Source organism: Hyperolius riggenbachi, chromosome 9 (assembly GCF_040937935.1).
Source record: "Hyperolius riggenbachi isolate aHypRig1 chromosome 9, aHypRig1.pri, whole genome shotgun sequence".
Lineage (NCBI taxonomy): Eukaryota > Metazoa > Chordata > Amphibia > Anura > Hyperoliidae > Hyperolius > Hyperolius riggenbachi.
Genome location: NC_090654.1, coordinates 265,511,509 through 265,528,422, shown reverse-complemented (window position 1 = coordinate 265,528,422; position 16,914 = coordinate 265,511,509). Strand labels below are relative to the sequence as shown.

At 49.2% G+C, this 16,914-nt stretch overlaps 1 protein-coding gene across 4 annotated transcripts in view; it reads left to right on the top strand.

Annotated features, from left to right (window-relative positions):
- The window catches only part of TTLL5 (tubulin tyrosine ligase like 5), a 50,742-nt gene that overhangs the window by 22,042 nt on the left and 11,786 nt on the right, over positions 1–16,914 (top strand). For all 4 annotated transcript variants that reach the window (XM_068254503.1, XM_068254504.1, XM_068254502.1 and 1 more), the window contains 12 exons: positions 596–687; positions 1,744–1,851; positions 1,932–2,013; positions 2,170–2,231; positions 2,303–2,382; positions 2,461–2,547; positions 3,503–3,594; positions 3,904–3,966; positions 4,035–4,141; positions 5,550–5,730; positions 11,788–11,896; positions 12,025–12,171. In XM_068254503.1, coding sequence (XP_068110604.1) covers positions 596–687; positions 1,744–1,851; positions 1,932–2,013; positions 2,170–2,231; positions 2,303–2,382; positions 2,461–2,547; positions 3,503–3,594; positions 3,904–3,966; positions 4,035–4,141; positions 5,550–5,730; positions 11,788–11,896; positions 12,025–12,171 — 1,210 coding nt within the window. The remainder of the gene's footprint in view (positions 1–595; positions 688–1,743; positions 1,852–1,931; positions 2,014–2,169; positions 2,232–2,302; positions 2,383–2,460; positions 2,548–3,502; positions 3,595–3,903; positions 3,967–4,034; positions 4,142–5,549; positions 5,731–11,787; positions 11,897–12,024; positions 12,172–16,914) is intronic.

The following is a 16,914-nucleotide window of genomic DNA, read 5'->3' as shown; positions in this document are numbered from 1 at the left end:
GCATGCTGTACATATGCGTCTCACACGCCAGCATGCTGTATATATGTGTCACATGTGCCTGCATGCTGTACATATGCATCTCACACGCCAGCATGCTGTATATATGTGTCACATGTGCCTGCATGCTGTATATATGTGTCACATGTACCTGCATGCTGTACATATGCGTCTCACACGCCAGCATGCTGTATATATGTGTCACATGTACCTGCATGCTGTATATATGTGTCACATGTGCCTGCATGCTGTACATATGCGTCTCACACGCCAGCATGCTGTATATATGTGTCACATGTGCCTGCATGCTGTACATATGCGTCTCACACGCCAGCATGCTGTATATATTTGTCACATGTACCTGCATGCTGTACATATGCATCTCACGAGCCTGCATGCTGTATATATGTGTCACATGTGCCTGCATGCTGTATATATGTGTCACATGTGCCTGCATGCTGTACATATGCATCTCACGAGCCTGCATGCTGTATATATGTATCACATGTGCCTGTATGTTGAACATTTGCATCACATGTGCCTGAATATTGTCTGGCACATGCTACTGTATTCACACGCCTCTGCCCTCTGCTCCTAGCTGTGATGATCCAGAAGTTGAGGACTATGGGAATAAATGGAGTATGAGTGCAATGCTACGATATCTCAAACAGGAAGGAAAGGACACGGCAGGTACTACAACCCACCACTCACATAGATTCCTTCAGTTCTCCTCCCACTGTAGCACACAGACTCCACCCCCCCCCTTCCCCACACCTCCCTCTCTAACGCACTGACCCTCCACACACTCCACCCATTCTAATATACTGACCATTCCCACCCACCATCCAACATACACAAACCATCCTATTCCCCCTACACACAGACACCCTTCACCAGGGGCGTAACAATAGCCCCTGGAACCCCAACCATAGAGGGGTGCTAAGAGGGCAGATCAGGTCAATTGGATGCCGGGATCAGCAGGTGTTTAATAGAGGCTTACGGCACTTATCGGTAATCGAGCGCTCAGGCGGTGAGTTGGGTGCCTGATTCAGTACTAGCAGCTGGTAGGATACTACTAGGGGAGGTATTGGTGGTGCCGATTGTTTACTTTGTATCTAGAAATGGTGTTTGTTTGGGCGCAGGTTAGTTTTAGGTATTAGGAGGAAGAAAGGGGGGGGGGGGTAGTGTCAGGTACTAGGAGGAGGTTAATGTTGTTAGACATTAGGTGAGGGGAGGGGCTACTCTGAGAGTGAGTGCCGGGTAAGTGTATAGTAAAATACTGGTAATGTTGGTAATGTAAATTATCAATATTTTTACTGGCAGCACCGCCTGGCCCTCAACTCACCTGGCGGTGCCGAAACACATAGTCCTAAGAGATCCCGCTCCTGTGAGCAAATACAACGCGGGGGCGGAGCGTCATACATTACCTGCTTCTGGCGGCAGGACAGGTTTTCACTCTTTCAGCCTTCAATTGCCATGCGGTTCCCAATGCCCGTCACATGACCTGCAGGGGCGGGAGCTGCAAGATGATAGGCTGGAGGCCTGGCCAGAAGATCTTTGCTGGGGGGCCTAGCAGGTTGAAGTTCCACACCAACCCTTCATCCACCCCCAACCTACACAGACCCTCCTATTCCTCCTACATTTTTATTCACAGACACACCCTTTCCCCTTCCTCCTCCCATTTACACACACACAACCACCACCAACACCGCCTCTGCTCTGTCTTGGATCTGTGTTGTCTTCCAGGTCTCATGTCTCAGGTAGAAGATCTCATCATTAAGACCATTATTGCCGGGGAACTTCCCATCGCCACAGCTTGTAAATCTTTCCTGCCCCATAGGAGCAACTGCTTTGGTAAGAGAGTTACAGTGTGTGGTGACAGTGCTGCCCCTGGTGGCTGCCGCCAGTACTGACATTGGGCAATCTTCCTGTAGAGCTCTATGGCTTTGATGTGCTGATTGACGACAATCTGAAGCCCTGGCTGCTGGAGGTCAACCTGTCTCCATCACTCGCCTGGTGAGTACACTCCGCCCCCTACTGGTGAGTGTCCTCCCTGCCCCCTGCTAGTGAGTATGTGAAGATGTATACATGCTGCCCCCTACTGAGTGTGTGCTGGTGTGTCCTCACTGCCTCCTACTACTGCCTGTATCACATGACTTCCTGTCTCTGCAGCGACGCCCCCCTGGATCTGAAGGTGAAGGCCTGTATGATCTCTGATATGCTGACACTGATTGGTGAGTATAAGGGGCACAGCTGGGGGATGGGGGAGTACCTGTGACGCTCAGTGACATTGACATCTATGCAGGCCTGGAGTGCCAGGATCCGCAACAGAGGCTAGGCCGCGGAGGTGGGGCTCTGTGTGAGAGGAGGCTCAACAAATCACAGGTGAGACCACAGTATAGCGCCCTCTGCTGCTGCTGTAGGACTGCTGCTGCTGTACTAACATTATCATTATCCCTGCAGAGACAGCGCCCCCTATCCGCAAGTGATATTGACACAGGTCTACACAACATCAACAAAGCCTGCAGCCTCGGCCTGTCCACTGAGGAGGTGAGACTGCCCCCTCCCTGTGTGTCTGTAGCTCTATCAGATACCGAGAACAAATACAGTGCCAGAGTGTTTTGCTATCCATATACTGTATAGAGAATAAGAGTAGATACTTAGAATCATACCTGGCATACAGGACAAGAGAATGTTACTGTGCAGCCTTCATAAATACAGAATAAGAGCAGATACTGAGAATTACACCCAGCATATAGGACAAGAGAAGCCATACTGTGCAGCCACCATACATACAGAATAAGAGCAAATACTGGGAATTAAACCCGGCTTAAAGGACAAGGAACGTCATACTGTGCAGCCACCATACATACAGAATAGGAGCAGATACTGAGAATTACACCCCGCATACAGGACAGGAGAAGTCATACTGTGCAGCCTCCATACATCCAGAATAAGAGAAGATACTGAGAATTGCACCCAGCATACAGGACAAGAGAAGCCATACTGTGCAGCCACCATACATACAGAATAAGAGCAGATACTGAGAATTACACCCGGCATATAGGATGAGAAGTCTTATTGTGCAGACTCCACACATACAGAATAAGAGCAGATACTGAGAAGTACACCCAGCATACAGGGCAAAAGAAGTCATACTGTGCAGCCTCCATACACACACCAGTACTGGGCAGGATGAGATACTGAGAGGCACAAGGAAGTGGTGCTGGGCAGAATGAGTGGAGATACTTAAAGGCACAGGGAGGTAGTGCTGGGCAGGAGATACTGAGAAGATGCAGGGAAGTAGTGCTGGGCAAGAGATACTGAGAAGGTACAGGGAAGTAGTGCAGGGCAAGAGGTGCTGGGAGACGCATGGAGGTGGTGTGCAAGATGAGAGGAGATACAGAGAGACACAGGGAAATGGTGATGTGCAGAATGAGAGGAGATACTGAGAGGTGCAGGGAAATGGTACTGGGAATTGCTGGAGGTGTGGTCTGTGTTGCAGGTAAAGGCTCTGCGGAGAGTACAGGAAGAGGCAGGAAGAAGAGGTGGATTTGTCTGTATTTTCCCCCGGCAGGATACCTGGTCATTGTATGGGTAAGTTTGTCACATGACATGAGGCCACGGATACGATGAGCTCTGTTTTGTGCAGAGAATCAGCTGTCTCTGTGAGCGCCTTGCATCCCCGATATCGGTTGCCTGGTGACCAGCCACTCCCTGACTTGCTGGGAGAATATTATCGATATCGGGTGCCTGGCGCCCAATATAGTTCCCTGGCACTGCCATAGCCGATAATAACATTGGGAGCTATGACGGTGCCCAAATGAACAGGTGTGCCGCTTTTAACAGCTTTGTTTGGTCACACCCCCAGCTTTCTGATGACATCCTTGTGTCCTCGTCACACAGGTCTTTCCTGGAACACAGAACCTCAATGAACTACATGCTGGCCAATCACCTCTTCCCTGACAAGTAAGTGTGATCTGTGATGCTAGTGAGTACGCTGGGTGACCGTGCTCTGACTCTGCCTTCTCCTGCAGGACAGCCGCCAGCACTCAGCCCAAGCTGCATGCCGCTTTGTATGAACGCAAGCTGCTGTCCCTGCACATGCGCAAAACCCGGAGACGCAGCGCAGCCCGCAGGACAGGTAAGAGCGCAACCCACTTCCCCTTCCGAAACACTAGCAGCTCTCACTATGATCTGATATGACACAAGCCGCCCTCTTGTTACAGATGCTGCAGTGCAATCACACAGCCACTAATTCCCACACCTCTCTACGCCTCTCACCATGTTATGATATTACCCAGAATGCCAGAACCAGACTGTGCTCAAAGGAAACCCCTGGGGAGCAGGGGCTGTGTTCCCTTTTGTGTATTTATATAGCACTGACACCTTCTTTACAGAGTACATAGTCATGTCACTGACTGTCCGCAGAGGAGCTCACAATCTAATCCCACCATAGTCATAGACTAATGTCCTACCATATTCTTAATATGCATTTATATAGCACTGACATCTTTCGCAGCACTTTACAGAGTACATAGTCCTGTCACTGTCCTTAGAGGAGCTCACACTCTAATCCTACCATAGTCTTATGTTCCACCATATACTGGTAGTTGTTATGTATTTATATAGCCCTGTACCTTCTCAGTACATCTAAAAAGGCAAAACGGGAGCGCTTTGCACTTCCGTTTTGTGCGAGTGATTTTACCGCGATTAGTGCGGTAAAAATCACTGCACACTTCCACGATTGAGAGCTCCAGAATCACCCAGAAAGTGCTGCAGGTAACACATTTGCGATTGGCGCTAATCGCAACATGCCCACGATCAGCGCCAATCGCGTCAGTGAGAACACTGCCATAGGATAACAAAGCACTAGCGCATTAGCGATTAGCGGGAATCGCCCGCTAATCACATAAGTGTGAATGGGCCCTAAACCTTTCTGCAGCAGGTTACAGAGTACATAGTCATGTCACTGACTGTCCTCAGAGGAGCTCACAATTTAATCCTACCATAGTCATAGACTGTCCTACCATATTATTATTATTATGTATTCGTATAGCACTGATATCTTCTGCAGCACTTTACAAAGCACATAGTCATGTCACTGACTCTGTCCTCAAAGGAGTTCACAATCTAATCCCTGCCACCATCTAATGCTAGGTACAAATGATGCAATTTTCTGACAGATTTACTGTCCAATCGATTATTTCTAATATGTCCGATCTGATTTCAATCAATTTTCCATAGAAGTGAACGGAAAATCAATCAGAAAATTGATAGGAAGTAGATCGGACATGTTGGAAATAATTGATATGTCAGTAAATCTGTCAGAAAATTGCATCGTGTGTACCTAGCAATAATATTGGGGGGAACCAGTATGTGTTTGGGATGTGAGATGAAGGCAGAGTGCATGGAGAAAGCCCATGCAAGCATAGGGAGAACACAATACAATAGTGTCCTTGCCGCAGTACACAACATACATTGATTTAATGCACAACTAGATTATGGGTAGTTCCTTCACACAGGCTACTTATTCATGATCTATATTTTAGGGTGGCCCCACCCCCCTGAGAGCTCAGCCAATGAGGAGGAGGAGGAAGAAGAAGAAGATGCCGGTGAGGTGGATAAGCAGGAAGAGATGCAGGAAGTGCCAGTTTGCCCTACTCCTGCCCCTCCCACTCCCCCTCCCAGGGTCAGCATCCTAGAAGCCTTACAGAAAGGTGAAAATCTCAGGTGAGCCTTTTTTGTACGATTGGTCAATGGGCTGTATGTGGTGTATGAGATACCTTCCTATATGTCAAGACATACAGTATGTGTGTGATGTACAGTAGTGTCTCAGTTATCCAACACAGATCGGGATCGGCTGATGAAGGATATGTGTGCTCAGAGCCGGGACAAGGTCCTCAAGCACCCAAGGCTGAGACACCAGAGTGCGCCCCTCCATCTCTCCCAAACAGATTACTATTAGACTAAGAGGCACCCAGGGCCCCCAACCCTTCTAGTTATCTGGCTTACAGCCACTTCCACGTATCCCATTTTCTTATTTCTCTCTGCTTCAAACACAACAGGGGAATGATAGCTGAGTAAGTTGTGCGCCCCCTCCTACACTGTGCCCTGAGGCTGGAGCCTTTCTCGCTTCTGCCTCGGCCTGGCCCTGAGTGTGCATTCTGGTTCCTTAAAGAGAACCTGTAACAAAAAAAATAATTCCTCTGAGGGGTACTCACCTCGTGAGGGGGAATCCTCAGGGTCCCAATGAGGCTTCCCCTCCCCTGTAGCTGCAGGTAGTCCAGCGCTGGCTCCCCTGAAGTGTTCCGGGAATCTTACCTCGACAAGCCTGACAAGTGTTGATAAGCGCTAATTTATTTACCTTTCCTGGCTCCAGCGGGGGCGCTGTTGCGGCTCTCCGCACAGAGATATGCGAAAATAGCCAATCTCTGTCGGGTCCGCTCTACTGTGCAGGCGCAGGAGACTTGCGCCTGCGCAGTAGAGCGGGCCGACAGCGATCACCTATTTCCGCCTATCTACGAGCGGAGAGCCGATACTGCGCTGAAGCTGGGAAGGTAAATATTTACCGCTGTTCGAGGAGCTTTATCTCCGCCGCCGTGGGACCGAGGAGGACAGGGGAAGCCTCAATAGGATCTGGAGGCTTCCCCCACCCCAGGTGAATACCCCCCATGGGAGGTTTTTCTCATTACAGGTTTTCTTTAAGACTCAATGGTAAAAATAGACCTAGCTAATACAGTACTATACTCCACTCTACGTACATACCTCTGTAATAAATTTTAAAATACAGTAATTGATGGTATATTAACCTTGGGTGAGCCGCGGAACCCAATCTTTTAGCACAGCAGAGCCCACAAACAGCCTAAGAATTTGACCTTTACAAGCGATTAAGGTGTTGAGTGCCCTGGGGCGCAGGGGCGTAACTATAGACCCTGCAACCCATGCAGGCGCAGGGGGGCCCGGAGGTAGAGATGCCTAACAGGGGGCCCGGAGAGGAGAAGCTGTATGCGCCTAAAACGGGCCCCGGGCCCGCCATTGTGTTCATGCTGCTGTTTGCGGCAACGGCGGCGGGCACTAGGACCTGGCTGGGCCTGGGAGGTTTATTTCCTGGACTGGGGGTGGGTACTAGCGCTGCGCTTCCTTGCAGTTGCTGCCCACGTGCGTTCCATATAGCCAGCTGCACGCAACATCCACTCAGTGCAGGCTGCGGAGAACCGGAAGCAGGACCAGCCCAGCCAGGAGGACAACTCTTCCACCGGACTCCCGCCAGACCCAGCCTGCCGTCAGCCTACTGTGCACTGTGTGTGTGTGTGCAGACAGTGAAAGCTTGTTGTGGCTGCGTGGAGACACTGGGAGTCGGACAGGACTTGACTGGTGTACCGTGGAGAGGCTGGCCCGGGGCTGCAGAGAGCGGGAGACTCATCAGACTGACTGTGTGTTTTGTTTTGTTTTTTTCCTCATTGCCTCTATACTTGCTTGTGTTGTCTAATGATTATTTGTTTTGAGGTAGAAGCTGGCGGTGATGTCTGATGTGGAAGTGATTTACTGTTTTTTTTTCGTTTGAGGGGGGGGGGGGGGATGCAGGGTCTGGTGCCTGCTATCTGTTGTTGTTTTATTGGTAATGGGAAGGGTGGGGGTCAGGGGGTGCCTGTGTAATTTTCACTTTGGGTGGGGTGATTTCTGGAAGGGGGGCTGCCTGATCTCTGTTTTGTGGTGATTTTCTGTTTGTGGAATACCTGCCTGTTTTCTGTGTGTGTGTGTGGGGGGGGGGGGGGGGCTAGGGTGGGGGAAGGGGTGCCTGTGTCAGATTTCTAGTTTGTGGGGGGTGCTAGGATTTTTTTCATGTATGCATTCTACTGTATATTCATATTGTGTGTTTACAAACTCTCACACGCTCAGGCACTCTCTTACACGCTCAGGCGCACTCTTACACGCTCAGGCACTCTTACACGCTCAGGCACTCTTACACGCTCAGGCACTCTCACACGCTCAGGCACTCTCACACGCTCAAGCACTCTCTCACACGCTCAGGCACTCTCTTACACGCTCAGGCACTCTCTTACACGCTCAGGCACTCTCTTACACGCTCAGGCACTCTCTTACACGCTCAGGCACTCTCTTACACGCTCAGGCACTCTCTCACACGCTCAGGCACTCTTACACGCTCACATGCTCAGTCACTCTCTCACATGCTCAGGCACTCTCTTACACGCTCAGGCACTCTCTTACACGCTCAGGCACTCTCTTACACGCTCAGGCACTCTCTTACACGCTCAGGCACCCTCTTACACGCTCAGGCACTCTCTTACACGCTCAGGCACTCTCTTACACGCTCAGGCACTCTCTCACACGCTCAGGCACTCTCTCACACGCTCAGGCACTCTCTCACACGCTCAGGCACTCTCTCACAAGCTCAGGCACTCTCTTACACGCTCACGCACTCTTACACGAGGGGAGGGGGGCCCCATCCAAAATTTCGCAGGGGGGCCCAGTGGTTTCTAGTTACGCCCCTGCTGGGGCGCCTCTTAGTCTAATAGCAATCAGTGTTAGATGGCTGGAGTGGGAGGGATGGAGGGGCGCACTTTGCTGTCTCAGCCTCGGGTGCTGGAGGGCCTTGTCCCAACTCTGGATCAATGAGATGCAAATATTTCTGAGTTAATGTAGGATTATGTAAATTTGTATGTACATTTAGGCAGTTTGAAAATGGACCAATCCAGTCCCACCCAGATTTAAACTGATTGGTCCATTTTCAAGCTGCATACATTTATATACAAATTTACATAATCCTGCATGAACTCGGAATTATTTGCATCTCATTCCTACTTCTGAGTATGGGAAACAGATAGAACAATTCAGTGGCCCAGATAGGGGCTGTAAAACACAAAAAACTATCATCAATCACTTAATACAATAGAATCGTTTAACTTGTGCGTGTACAAGACTGTTAGATTCCCAGAAAGTCCTATTTAAGATTAAGACTGTACACTTGTTTATCTCATCAGTTTATTTTCACTTCAGGTTTGCTTTAGGCTGGTTTTACGTCTGGGGAAAGAATTGAGGTGTGATGCACCGCCCCCTTCGCATCACACCGCAGTGCCAAAAACTAGATGCACATGACCCTTCAGAAAAGTGCGCAACAGGGTCATATGCATAGTGTGTGTGTGTGTGTGTCCCACTGCATGCCCCCAGGCACGCCCTTCGCCGCCCCTTGTCTGATGCTGGACAGGAAGTAGTTCACTGGGATTTCCGGGTTTCCCATCATATTACTGTCATATTTGCGTTGTTCCTTACGCTGCATCGCCGCTAACGAATTTTAATATTTCTGCGTCGTATGGCAAGTAGGCGGCAAATCAGATACTTGTGCCGCGATGCGGACAGTGTACTGGGCCTCATACACTTTCTTGGCTGTTGTGTTACGCAGTGCAAAAAAAGTGTATAGACGTGCAAAAGGGGCCTTAAAGAGACACTGAAGCGAGAATAAATCTTGCTTCAGTGCTTATATTCAGCAGGGGCACGTGTGCCCCTGCTAAAACGCTGCTATCCCGCGGCTAAACGGGGGTCCCTTCACCCCCCTTCCCCCCCATCAACAACCAAATTGGTCGTAGATTTTGCTGCTGCTGGAGGCAGGGCTAACGGCTGCAGCCCTACCTCACATCGCGTCTATCAGCGGCGCGTCGCCGCCTCTCCCCCGCCCCTCTCAGTGAAGGAAGACTGAGAGGGGCGGGGGAGAGGTGGAGATACGCGCTGACAGACGCGCGTGGGGCAGGGCAGCGGCGGTTAGCCCTGCCCCAATGCGGAAGGTAAGGGACCCCCGTTTAGCTGCGCGATAGCGGCGTTTTAGCAGGGGCACACATGCCCCTGCTAACTATGAGCTCTGAAGTGAGATTTTTCTCGCTTCAGAGTCTATTTAAAGGGGTTCTGTGGTTCTTTGTAAAAACAAAAACTGACACCTGGGGCTTCTACTGGCCCCCTGCAGCTGTCCTGTCCCGCGCTGTCCTCTACAATCCTCCGTTCTGCGCCGCCGGTTACCGTCCAATTATTTATCTACCTAGACGAATGCAACTGTGCCTTCGCGGCCGCGCATGTCCTAGCTCCCGCCTCTTGCGGCTTACTGCGCAGGCACAGTATGAGAAAGTTTATTACTGCGCCTGCACAGGAGGCTCCCGGAGATGCGAGCAGGAGCGAGGACGCGCACGGCTGCACAGGCGCAGTTGCATTTGTCTAGTTAGACAAATAATTGGACAGTAACCGGCGGCGGGGAACGAATGATCGTAGAGAACGGTGGGGGACAGAACAGCTGCAGGAGCCCAGTCAGGCCCGGATTTACCTCAGAGGGGCCTATAGGGACAGATGTCCTGGCACCTTAGACTTTGCCCTCTAGGTATCTACATACTCCTGCCAAACTGCACCGCAAGCATGCTGGCTGTCCCAGCTGTCACTTCTTTCTTACTTGACTTGCCTGTCATAGGTAGCTACAGGTGCCCCTTAGTATTAGGTAGCCAGACGCACCCTCAACGTTAAGTAGCTAGAGTTGCCCCCAAGTATTGAGTAGTTAAAGGAACTTCAATATTAAGTAACTAGAGGTGCACCTAGGTATCAGGTAGCTAGAGGTGGCCCTGACTGAAGGGAGATCTCGTCAGTTGAAAGCCGAGAGCAGGTTGAGTAATCTCTTATTTACTATCTCATCAGGACTCTGCATAGGGAAGGAGGGAGGGAGGCGCTCGGGGAGGGGGCCGCCTTTCCATCATCAGGCGCCTATAGGCATGTGCCTACAGTGCCTTATGGTAAATCCGGCCCTCGGCCCAGTAGAAGCCCCAGGTAAGTCTCAGTTTTTGTTTTTACAAAGAACCACAGAACCCCTTTAAAGAGAGTCTGAAGCGAGAATAGATCTCGCTTCAGACCTCATATATAGCAGGGGCATGTGTGCCCCTGCTAAAACGTCGCTATCCCGCGGCTTAACGGGGGTCCCTGTCCCCCCAAATCCCCTCCGTAATGCGGGGGAGCGTTTCCGCATTGGGGCAGGGCTAACCGCCGCAGCCCTGCCCCACACGCGTCTGTCAGTGCGTATCTCCGCCTCTCCCCCGCCCCTCTCAGTCTTCCTTCACTGAGAGGGGCGGGGGAGAGGCGGCGATGCGCGTCTGATAGACGCGCTGGGAGGCAGGGCTGCAGCTGTTAGCCCTGCCTCCAGGAAAAGAAATGTAGCGACCAAGTCTGCGACCAACTTTTGCGGGGGGTGGGTTGGGGGTGAAGGGACCCCCGTTAAGCCGCGGGATAGCGGCGTTTTAGCAGGGGCACACATGCCCCTGCTATATACGAGAGCTGAAGCGAGATTTAGTCTCGCTTCAGTGTCTCTTTAAAGTGTTACACACACATACAGTACTTACCTATGAAGAGGGAAGCCTCTGGATCCTGTAGAAGCTTCCCACACTGTGCTCCGCAATTCCATTGCCACTCGCGACCCCCTAAAGAAATCCAGCAAGAGCTCCTTCTCGAGCATGAGCGAGGCTATATGGTGCCTGCATGGAACTGCTTGTGCACAAGTGGCTCCGTGATACTGTGCAGGCGCGGCTGTGCTTGCGCACATACAGCATGGCCACGCTCATGCATGAAGGGGAGCATAGAGAATAAGACACTAGAATAATGATTTTTAACCATGCCTTTACAGTTTGTGACATTATTTATCCACATTTATAGATGGGTGATATATAATGCATCTTTCTATAGGATTGGATGTTTACGTAAATCCATACCTCTCTTTTCATGTTGGCACTGGGTTGTGTTTTGCAGTAAGGTCCAGGCACGATGGGCGTTTTCTACTTTCCTGCAGCGTGTTGAGAACCGCCTCCGGAGCCAGCAAGACCATGAGAAGCCACTCCCTAAAGAGGAGGAGCAAATGGTGAGTGGCAGAGTCCTTGCCTCCCCACTGGTGAAGTCCTTCACCCATCTGTCTGCTATCAGAGCTCCACCGCTGACACCTGCAGTATTATCACTCTTCCATAGACCTCACCTTCTTTGTGTTCCTAGGAGTTGGTGATGAAGTTTCTGCATCGAGCAGCCAGGAATTTGCAGCGTTCTGTGAGTCTGACACTCCCCAGCCGCTCTCTACCATTCCATGAGAGGCGCAATATTCTAGCAAAACAACTGGGAGAGTTCATATCCCTCTACAACCAGGTGACTTCTGCCCCAGTGTCTGTTCTGAACCCTCTACTCCTCACCTGTATACTGAATATTCTACTTCCTGCTTCTCTGTATACTGAACTCTCTACTTCCTGCTCATCTATATACTGAAGTTTTTACTTTCTCTTCCTGTATACTGAACTTTCTATTTCCTCTTCCTGTATACTGACCTCTTCCACTTGCAGAGTGCACAGGGAAGCATAGCTCCCAACTGTCCCTCTTTTGGAGGGACAGTCCCTATTTGGGAGCCCTGTCCCTCTGTCCCTCTTTCCTCCTCATTTGTCCCTCTTTCAGGACTTTGTCCCTCTTTCTATGAAAAAATACACTCACCTAAAGGAGAACTGCCTTAATTCTACGTGGCATTGATTCAACAAGGTGCTGAAGGGATTCTTTAGAAATGTTGGGCCATATTGATAGGATAGCATCTTGCAGTTGATGGAGATTTGTGGGATGCACATCCAGGGCACGAATCTCCAGTTTCATCACATCCCAAAGATGCTCTATTGGGTTGAGATCTGGTGACTGTGGGGGCCATTTTAGTACAGTGAACTCATTGTCATGTTCAACAAGCCAATTTTAAATGATTTGAGCTTTGTGACATGGTGCATGATCCTGCTGGAAGTAGCCATCAGAGGATGGGTACATGGTGGTCATGAAGGGATGGACATGGTCAGAAACAATGCTCAGGTAGCCCGTGGCATTTAAACAATGCCCAATTGGCACTAAGGGGTCTAAAGTGTGCCAAGAAAACATCCCCCACACCATTACACCACCACCAGCAGCCTGCAGAGTGGTAACAAGGCATGATGGATACATGTTCTGATTCTGTTTACACCAAATTCTAACTCTATCGAGACTCATCAGACCAGGCAACATTTTTCCAGTCTTCAACTGTCCAATGTTGGTGAGCTCGTACAAATTGTAGCCTCTTTTTCCTATTTGTAGTTGAGATGAGTGGTACCCGGTGGGGTCTTCTGCTGTTGTAGCCCTTCCGCCTCAAGGTTGTGCGTGTTGTGGCTTCACAAATGCTTTGCTGCATACCTCGGTTGTAACGAGTGGTTATTTCAGTCAACGTTGCTCTTCTATCAGCTTGAATCAGTTGGCCCATTCTCCTCTGACCTCTAGCATCAACAAGGCATTTTCGCCTACAGGACTGCCGCATGCTGGATGTTTTTCCCTTTCCACACCATTCTCTGTAAACCCTAGAAATGGTTGTGCGTGAAAATCCCTGTAACTGAGCAGACTGCGAAATACTCAGACCGGCCCATCTGGCACCAACAACCATGCCATGCTCAAAATTGCTTAAATCACCTTTATTTCCAATTCTGATATTCAGATTGTAGTTCAGGAGATTGTCTTGACCAGGACCACACCCCTAAATGCATTGAAGCAACTGCCATGTGATTGGTTGATTAGATAACTGCATTCATGAGAAATTGAACAGGTGTTCCTAATAATCCTTTAAGTGAGTGTATGTATTTCTCTACTAAAAAATGTGTTTGACTGTAAAATTCCCATCCTTTAAATTGATATTAATTTTAAAATGTTAATATAAAGGAAAATGAACCAGGATAGAAAGGACCAGTGTGGTTTGAATTATAAAACAACACATTTTTCTAATGAAATTTTTATGGTATGCGTGACTAGGGGTGTGATCAGGGGCATGGCTTAATTGTCCCTCTTTCTCATCTCAGAAAGTTGGGAGGTATGGGGATTCACTAGCCACTTCCTGCATACTAACCTTTCTATTATTATTATTATTATTATTATTATTATTTATTTATATAGCGCCAACATATTCCGCAGCGCTTTACAAAGCACAATAAGACGACAAGGGGAACATAGATACAACTAACAAATATACAGCAGAGTTCCAAGCAGCACAAATATTGTTACAAAGACAGTAAACATTAGGAGGATGACCCTGCCCTTGCGAGCTTACAATCTAATGGGTAGTGGGGGACACACTAGGTAAGGGGGTGGAGGATGGATGAGGCAGTGATTCTTTGCCTCTGATTACATTGTGACAAATAAGTAAATAAAGGGCTATAGAATGTTATAAGCTTGTCTGAAAAGGTGTGTTTTAAGAGTGCGTTTGAAGATGTCCAGGTTTGGAGCATGACGTACAGGCTGTGGAAGAGAGTTCCAGATAAGGGCTGATGCTCGTGTAAAGTCCTGGATGCGAGCATGAGAGGAGGTGATCAGCTTAGAGGCCAGGAGAATTTCTTGGGAGGAGCGAAGGTTGCGGGAGGGACAATATCTTGAGATTAGTGAGGAGATGTATGGAGGAGACAACTCGTGGAGGGCTTTGTATGTTAGAGTCAGGAGTTTGAACTGGATCCTCTGGGTAATGGGTAACCAGTGGAGAGAACGGCACAGTGGGGCTGCATCGGAAGAGCGTGTGGAAAGGTGAATGATTTCCTCTTCCACTTGCAGAGTGCACAGGGAAGCACAAGCCAATTCCTGCATACTGAACTTTCTATTCCCTCTTCCTGTATACTGACCTTTCTATTTCCTCTTCACTTGCAGAGTGCACAGGGAAGCACAAGCCACTTCCTGCATACTGACCTTTCTATTCCCTCTTCCTGTATACTGACCTTTCTATTTCCTCCTCCACTTGCAGAGTGCACAGGGAAGCACAAGCCAATTCCTGCATACTGAACTTTCTATTCCCTCTTCCTGTATACTGACCTTTCTATTTCCTCTTCCACTTGCAGAGTGCACAGGGAAGCACAAGCCACTTCCTGCATACTGAACTTTCTATTCCCTCTTCCTGCATACTGACCTTTCTATTCCCTCTTCCTGTATACTGACCTTTCTTTTTCCTCTTCCACTTGCTGAGAGCACAGGGAAGCACAAGCCACTTCCTGCATACTGAACTTTCTATTCCCTCTTCCTGCATACTGACCTTTCTATTCCCTCTTCCTGTATACTGACCTTTCTATTTCCTCCTCCACTTGCAGAGTGCACAGGGAAGCACAAGCCACTTCCTGCATACTGACCGTTCTATTCCCTCTTCCTGTATACTGACCTTTCTATTTCCTCCTCCACTTGCAGAGTGCACAGGGAAGCACAAGCCACTTCCTGCATACTGACCTTTCTATTCCCTCTTCCTGTATACTGACCTTTCTATTTCCTCTTCCACTTGCAGAGTGCACAGGGAAGCACAAGCCACTTCCTGCATACTGACCTTTCTATTCCCTCTTCCTGTATACTGACCTTTCTATTTCCTCTTCCACTTGCAGAGTGCACAGGGAAGCACAAGCCACTTCCTGCATACTGACCTTTCTATTCCCTCTTCCTGTATACTGACCTTTCTATTTCCTCTTCCACTTGCAGAGTGCACAGGGAAGCACAAGCCACTTCCTGCATACTGAACTTTCTATTCCCTCTTCCTGCATACTGACCTTTCTATTCCCTCTTCCTGTATACTGACCTTTCTATTTCCTCTTCCACTTGCAGAGTGCACAGGGAAGCACAAGCCTCTTCCTGCATACTGAACTTTCTATTCCCTCTTCCTGTATACTGACCTTTCTATTTCCTCTTCCACTTGCAGAGTGCACAGGGAAGCACAAGCCACTTCCTGCATACTGACCTTTCTATTCCCTCTTCCTGTATACTGACCTTTCTATTTCCTCTTCCACTTGCAGAGTGCACAGGGAAGCACTCACCGCATCCTGCCACCGTGCTCCTCTCCCCCTTGCTCCAGTCCTGCTGATGTAGACGCGCTCCTCTTCTCCTGCTGCAGCTGCCGATATAACGATACACTGTGGCTGCCTGCCGGCAATACAGCTCCGGGTCCTCCGTACTTCCTGATGCCATACTTCCTTATTAGTGGTTATGATACTGTAACCCCAGCAGCCAGTGTGTCGGCGTCACGCGTGATGAACGGAGTACGAGTGCCGCTGTGGTTACAGTAACAAAACCACTAATAAGGAAGTAAGGCACCAGGAAGTATGGTGGCTTTATTGAACTGCTATATCTGCAGCTGCAGGAGAAGAGGAGTCCCATTAGCAGGATCGGAGTGAGGGAGAGAGGAGCTCCCCGGCTGGATCAGGTGAGAGCTGAAGTACTGAAGTGTTAGTGCATTACAGTGTAGGGCATTGCTGTGTAGTGTAGTTCAGTGCTGTGTAGCTTAGCTGGTGGGGCAGCAGGGGTTAGAGTTGTGTAGCTTAGACCTAAGAGCATCTTATAGTCTGGTGCGTCTTATAGTCGGAAAAATACTGTATTTATAGTTCATCACAATGAATGTTTGAAAAGCATTTATTTAGTATTATGGAGAACTCCTAACACATACAGTATATATAGACATAGTACAGAGTGCACAGGGAAGCACAAGCCACTTCCTGCATACTGAACTTTCTATTCCCTCTTCCTGCATACTGACCTTTCTATTCCCTCTTCCTGTATACTGACCTTTCTTTTTCCTCTTCCACTTGCTGAGAGCACAGGGAAGCACAAGCCACTTCCTGCATACTGAACTTTCTATTCCCTCTTCCTGCATACTGACCTTTCTATTCCCTCTTCCTGTATACTGACCTTTCTATTTCCTCCTCCACTTGCAGAGTGCACAGGGAAGCACAAGCCACTTCCTGCATACTGACCGTTCTATTCCCTCTTCCTGTATACTGACCTTTCTATTTCCTCCTCCACTTGCAGAGTGCACAGGGAAGCACAAGCCACTTCCTGCATACTGACCTTTCTATTCCCTCTTCCTGTATACTGACCTTTCTATTT